This window comes from Carassius gibelio, chromosome A6 (assembly GCF_023724105.1).
Source record: "Carassius gibelio isolate Cgi1373 ecotype wild population from Czech Republic chromosome A6, carGib1.2-hapl.c, whole genome shotgun sequence".
Taxonomy (NCBI): domain Eukaryota; kingdom Metazoa; phylum Chordata; class Actinopteri; order Cypriniformes; family Cyprinidae; genus Carassius; species Carassius gibelio.
This window is the reverse complement of record NC_068376.1, coordinates 23,080,513-23,087,741: the sequence shown is the minus strand read 5'-3', so window position 1 is coordinate 23,087,741 and position 7,229 is coordinate 23,080,513. Positions and strand designations below refer to the sequence as shown.

At 34.3% G+C, this 7,229-nt stretch overlaps 1 protein-coding gene across 1 annotated transcript; it reads right to left on the bottom strand.

The window, feature by feature from the left end:
• Positions 1 to 3,911: 3,911 nt before the first annotated feature.
• On the bottom strand, positions 3,912 to 7,163 carry endou (endonuclease, polyU-specific). Its single transcript, XM_052599848.1, has 7 exons — positions 6,997 to 7,163; positions 5,602 to 5,752; positions 5,323 to 5,522; positions 4,723 to 4,836; positions 4,536 to 4,642; positions 4,266 to 4,408; positions 3,912 to 4,152 (listed from the first exon to the last, which is right to left on the bottom strand). Exons 1-7 carry the CDS (start codon positions 7,052 to 7,054, stop codon positions 4,038 to 4,040), a joined length of 888 nt encoding a protein of 295 aa, XP_052455808.1. The 5' UTR covers positions 7,055 to 7,163; the 3' UTR covers positions 3,912 to 4,037.
• Between the last annotated feature and the right edge of the window lie 66 nt (positions 7,164 to 7,229).

Sequence of the window (7,229 nt, the reverse complement as noted above, 5' to 3'; positions counted from 1 at the left end):
TCACGATAGGATTCTGGGAAATTGTGTTTCAGTTGTACTACGTTCGGGTCACTTCAATATTCTGTGGCGTTCAAGAACTACAAGACCCAGAATTCCCCTTTGATTTGACTAAAAGTTTTTGTTCTTCTTGTGAACAGTCTATAGAGACTATAAAGGAAAACTGCGTTTATTTATAGCCTAAATATGCAAACTGTTAGTAGGGGTGACCAGGAAGTGATGCAACACATTTTGAAATAAAAATCTGTGAAACAGAGGGGTAACAAATTATGTCAACCTCTAATGCTGTTATCAAACCTTGTTGTATATCTGCAGCTGTCCACATCAGAGCAGTCAAACCAAAATGCCTGGGGAAAAAAAACATTCAGAAGAGAGAAGTTTAGAAATAAAAATATGTAATTTAAGGAGCAACAGACAATCTGTCCTAAAAAAAGATAATGTCCTAAATATAATAATTCCAGATGAAATGGACTGCTCTGTTAATGTATTTAATACATAATTAAAAATCAAGGTTAAAACACAAACAGTAAAATGATAATGATGAAATTATTATAGAGCAAGCAATAGCACTCAGACACATATATATACACACACAAAACAAAAAGTACCAATAAGAATACGGGATCGATAAGCAGTATCAGTAAGAGTTATTAAAAAGTTAAAACCTTAACAATACCCATACCTAATTTTCACCAGCCATTACATCAGTCTTCAGTGTTACATGATCTTTAGGAAATAGTTACAATTATTATTAGTAATGTTGAAAACTGCTTTTTTTTCTGCTTAATAATCTATGATACTTTTTTCAGGATTCTTTGATAAAGTTTGAACAGCATTTCTATAATTGTAAAATCTTTTTTTTTTTAATCTTTACTTTTTTCTTATTATTCATTATGAATGGAAATCTTTTTTTGGCATTATAAATATATTTACTGTCACTTTTGATCAATTTAATGCATCTTGCTGAATGGAAATATTAATTTATTTTTTTATTTTTTTTAGCCTTTAATTCTCCATACTTTTGAATGGTAGTGTATCACCATTCCCACAAAAAAATTATTCAACATTGATAATTATAAGAAATTATTCTTGAGCAGTAAATCAACATATTATAATAATTTCTGAAGGATCACGTGACACTGAAGAATGGAGAAATAGCTGCTGTAAATCCAGCTTTACAATCACAGCAATAAATTACATTTTGAAATTAGATTAAATTAAATTAAATTATCTTTAGAAAGAAAAAGTTACTTTAGATTGTAATAATATTTCACAATATCACTGTTTGTACAGTCAACACTGAATTGAAATGAATTCAAGAGGGGGCTAAAGAACAGAATGTCTTGGAAAGACAATTTTTTTTTTAATTAACTATAAATATAGTCAAGTAATGAGCCTGTCTCTTTGTGCCTCCATTAACTCTTGTTTTAGAAAAAGAGCTAGAGATCTTAATCTCCAAATGTAACTAAGATTTGCCAGAATGTGCATTTTATAGATAACTAAGCTGCACTTCAGGTAGTATTTTCATGGTCAGTACAGTAGGTGACTGCTGCTCTTTGGTGGTCACCAGTAAAAGGTGCAGACTGTGGACACTCAGAAGGACCAGATTCAACCATAGAGCACAGGTGGTAGCACTTTATTTTACAGTCCTGTTCCTCATGTACATACTATGTACTTATTATAGTAATTACAATAACTATGTAATAACTATGTACTAACCCTGAACCTACTTCTAAACCTAACCCTACCCCATGTAGTTACCTTGTATTACCAGAACTTTCTTAGATAAATACACTGTAAGTACACTATACATACATGTACGTACTGTAAAATAAAGTGCAACTGCACATGAAATAAATAACTAAACAATACCACATGAGCAAGTATAGTGATTGCAATAAACACCAATGATACTATATAATCAGATGATATGTTTTCAAGTCATATACCTGTGTAGAAGTTATATTATGAAACATAATATCTGTTTTTTTTATCTAATAAATCACCCTGTGCTGCATGTGCCATGGAGTGATGCACAGGTGTACTGTGTGTGTGTTTTGTTCATTGTTTGTCCATTTTAATGTATTTTTTACATATTCTCTCTGCCACTATTATGCTGCACCATGGGGGAAAACAAACTAATACCCAGAGGGCAGCACTATGCTAACCTGTGGCAGGGAGTTCTCCCTGTCACCGGTAACAGAAAGAAAGAAACAAAGTTGATTTATGTGTGTACTGGGTTTTAAATTCAGACAGGAGAAATTAAAGAACACTGACTGATTACCTGGGGTTATTTTGGCAGGTGATGTCATTTCCTGCCAGTGGCTTAGGGCTGCATGACATGGTGGGAAATGCATGGGAGTGGACAGCAGACTGGTGGAACGTGCATCACACTACAGAAGACAGGTACAACCCTGTGAGACCAATCTGAGTCAACTATACACACATCCACACTTTAAAGTTCTTTCTTTAATCATGTTAGGCTGTTCATGCATTAAAACCTTATCCTTATGACTTATCCTTTTTTTCACATAAAGGACCAGAAACAGGGACAGACAAAGAGGTCAAAAAAGGTCAAAAAAGGAGGATCCTACAAGGTAAAACATATACTAAGCCATCTAATGTAGAACTGTCATAAGTACATCAGGGTTATTGAGGTGTGGGATATTTTATGTTACCTAAAATGCTTCTCTAAGTATACTACATTCAAAAGGTTTGAGTTAGTAAGATTTTTTAAAGAAGTTATTACTTTTATTTAGAAAAAAGGATTCAGTTGATTTAAAACTGACAGTAAAGTCATGTTTCAAAAGATTTCTATTTCAAATAAATGCTGCTCTTTTTCACTTTCTATTCATCAAGGAACCCTGAATATATAAAAAGGTTTCCACAAAATAATTAAACCGCAAAGCTACTTTCAACATTGATAATAATAAGAATGGATGAATGTTAATTAAGCAAATCAACATAAGAGAATGCTGATTTCTGAAGATCATCTTTGTCTCTATGCCTGATGCAGAAAGGCTTATTCACACCTTTATAACATCCAAGCTTGATTATTGTAATTCTCTTTTTGCAGGGTTACCTGCAAATGTGATTAAGAGGCTGCAATATATGCATTTAGCTGCTCGAGTTTTAACTTACACACCATCCTGCAGTCATGTTTTTATCTCAACCTATAAAGCAGAACATGGGGGTGCCCCCGGCCCGAGTATATTTGTATTTTGATCACAATGTCTACTACACCATCTGGGTCTCTCCGCTCTGCTGGTTTCTCTTACTCTGTACCAGCCTCATTGTAAACTCAAAACTATGGGAGCTCATTCTCTTGAATTGCTCCCAGGTTGTGGAATTCTCTGCCTTTTCCTAGGAATGCTTCGTCTTTTGATTGTTCTAAGAAATTACACAAAACATGTCTCTTTAGTGAAGCTTTTAAGTTATAAACTTACAGTTGTTGTTGCCATTGTTATTATTGTGTTGTCATTGTGATTGTTATATTGGAGTAGTATTGTTTATTTTATTGTTGTTTTATACTGTAGTAGCACTTTGAGTGTAAGAAAGGTGCATTACAAATAACATTTATTATTATTATTATTATGTGACAGTGAAGACTGGAGTAATGTCAAATCTAGGAAGATTTAGTATTTTATGTAAATAAAGCCATTTGCAAGAGTTTGTTATTTGTTCTGTTCTTTTAATTACTATTAATTTTTTTTTCTTTTTGTAGTATAATTACAGAAGGTATTGAAATGTCAAGAATATGATTCTATCATAAATAATTAATTTCGAAAATGGTTTTAAATCAAATTTAAAATGGAAACAAATTATATGTGACACAAGTTTGCTTAACAACAAACTAAAAGATAGACAATATTTTGACAGAGAGTGTGAAAGAATGTTATTATGCCTTAGTAAAAATACAGACAGGAAGGGTGTTTTTTTGTATTCCTGTTTTATTTGGTCCAATATCAACTTCGAACAACCAGGAGAAGAATTAAGAGTTGTTCTGGTTGTGAGTCTGTTGATATTCAGATGACAGGGAATCATGGTGTGGCAGGGTAAGCAGAGCCTATGTACTTCTTTCCATCCCCATAGCTGCTGTTGTCCCATGTATAGGTCTGAATGCCCAGAGTCTGTCCTCCCAAACTCACATAACATCTGAGAATACAATCAGACAGATGTGCATTTCATGCAATGCATATATACATTTGTAGGTTTGCTCATGTGACCAAAAATGAGTTTTATTTGATGAATGAATGTCCAGAACTCACTTTTTGCCAGGGCGGGTGATGTAGCAAAGACTGTAGATAGCCAGATCAAATTCAGGACTACAGCCAATAAACGCAGAACCAACCTCTTTGAAATAGCCATCCCATTCAAACTGCATTCCTAATACATCAGGGTATGTGCTCCACTGAAAGAGAGGAGAAACTTGTCTTTTACAAGATCAAAACTTCTGATACAGGTAGACATCCAGACTTTTAAAATGCATGTTGTACTAGCACTGATTTGTTTTGATTCACATGCTCATTGGAACTCACAGGGCCATCAAAGCTATGACTGTAGTAATTCAGCAGTCCCTGTTTCTCACTCAGATAAAACTGCAGCCAGTTGTGGAAACCAGACACCTTTCCGCTCTTAATTTCCCCTGTTGACACACTGCATGTCAGCCAAAGAGAGATAAACAGAAGTCTGACAGCAAATCACATGTGGTTAACTCAGACTGACCGACAAAGATGTGTTCAAACCCGCTGGAGTCCAGTTTGCCACTAGATCGAGAGTAAAGACCAAACCACATCATCTTCAGATCCTGGATAAACTCGCTCTGTGATGAGTATACACCTAAAAAAAAGTGTTTTTTAAATTCAAATAGTTTGCATAATCTATTTATGGTACATACAATTTTATAGTTTTGTGGTACATTACACTATTTTTTTAAAGAGTTTAGTATATAAGTAAAATATTACAAAAATGTACACTGGCTTTCAGAAGTTTGGGATTGGTAAGATTTTATTGAAAATGTTTTGCATCTTAAGCTCACCATGGCTACATTTCTTTGATAAATATATGGTAAAAACTATAATATAGTGAAATACATATAATTCAAAAGCTCTTTTCTATTTTAATATATTTTAACATATAGGCCTAATTTATTACTGTGATGGCAAAGCTGATTATTTTCATCAAAAATCATTCGAATATACTGATTTGCTCCTAACAAAAAACAGTTTGTATTATAATCAGAGTTGAAAGAATATATCTGAAGGTTAATCATCCGAGGTTACTAAAAATTCAAAAGGTCTGACATACGGTTAGAGTCACACGTACCTTTAGAGTGGAGGAAATTGTAAAGCTCCCTGCCCACATCAGTGTTCATGGTCTGCTGGAGGAAAGTGTCCTGCTCCTGGACTTCCTGTGAGGGCACATCCTCCACTTCTCCTGTCATCCTTCTATAGTTGTCTAATAGATTCAGCAGAGCTTTATACGTGGGCTTGGAGAGCAAAGTACTACTCACTTGCTTGAACAATCTAAGAGAGAAAGAGTGCATCAGAATACATGATCACATGCATGTTTGGGTATATATCTAGATATATCTGTGTGTCTTACGGGCGTGATGAGTGGTCATTCTTGGAGCCGGTCTCAGAAGGAGAGATCAGTGTCTGAGGATCGATGACCAGCTCTGAGGCTGTGGCCCTGTTATGGTCTAATTTGTACAGCGTCTCGGACAAAGACTTGATCTCAGCGTCAGAGACACTGGCTAATGATTGGGATGGGAAATGGATTCATAAAGAAAGAGTTAGTGCTTGATGAGGAAAGACAAACCTGACAAAGCCTGAGAAAAATGAAAGAAAAAAATATGAGAAAAACTGAAATAGTAATTACTGCAATTTATAGTTTCAAATTTCAACATTCAGTTTCTAAAATTGGTGTTAAATTATGTTAAATTAACAGTCAACATAAAATATTAATAAAAAATAATGTTTTATGAAAATAAATAAATAGATGACAGTCGCTTTTGTCTGAATGTTATTGTAAGTGTTCTTAATACAAATAACTCAACTGTGATTAATTACATAATAGGAAATATGGTGTTTAGTATTTTGGAAAGAGTTTTGAGAGTAACAAAGTGTGTGAAGCTATAGAAGTGGACACAGCTGAGTTTCATGCCATTTTCGGGATCCAAAATAAACAAGACTCAGGGTCACTGAGTCACCCCCTAATATTAACAACTAAATCTTTCTCCCATTTTATATAAAATGCTGATTTGCCCCATGTGACTCAACAGACCTTGAGGACTGTACAGTATTTAAGAGACAAATAAAAACTGTTTGTGTCTTTTGTCTAACTGAACACAGACAAGGAGTTTTGAACTATATTTGTTCATCTACAAACTCCAGTCTGGCGTGACGGAACAGCAACTTTTAACTTTACTTTAGCTTTAACGTACAAGACCCGCTACTTAACTACTTTTTTTAAAATCCTACCATGTTAAACCTACACTCTCAAAAAAATAAAAGGTACAAATTAAAAAGTACTAACATACTCTTTAGGTACTAATATGTAATATGTACTTTCATGGTACTAACATGCACTATTTAAGGGTAAATGAGGTACAAAGATACCTTTTCCCCTCTGTACTTGTACTGACAGCTTTGTATCTTTTTTTTTTTTTTTTTTTGAGAATGTATTTGTTCTGGTTTTGTTGACCCTTTGACACTACATATCTCATGTTTTACAGAATTACAGATGTTGAATCTCACCTCGATGACCACACTGCTTTTTATAGTAATCACAGCAGTCCTCGTGCTGCTGGCATTGTGAATCGCAGTTACAAAAGTTACATTTTATGTGAAAGAAAAGATTTACCACCCAGAGGCATATCAGTACCCTATTATTTGTACTAGTTTTAGAGCTTGATAATACTGAGCAAAACATAGAACAATTAGACACAAGGCACAGGATTTAAGGATATTTGGGTATGAATAATTTGGAGGAACTTACCACTGCAGCCCTGAAAGATCAGGGTGACGGTGAGAAAGAGAATCAGGCTGAGCTTCATTATGGACTTTAGACGATCCAGAGACTCAGTTTGGTTTTTATACCATCTCAGATCAATAAAGCCTTATAGGGGACTCCTCCCATGCACCAAAACATTCTGTTGTGATAATAACTCATATTTAATAATACATTACCAGGTGACTCGTCTTGCTACGTTGCTATGATGATAAAGGTCA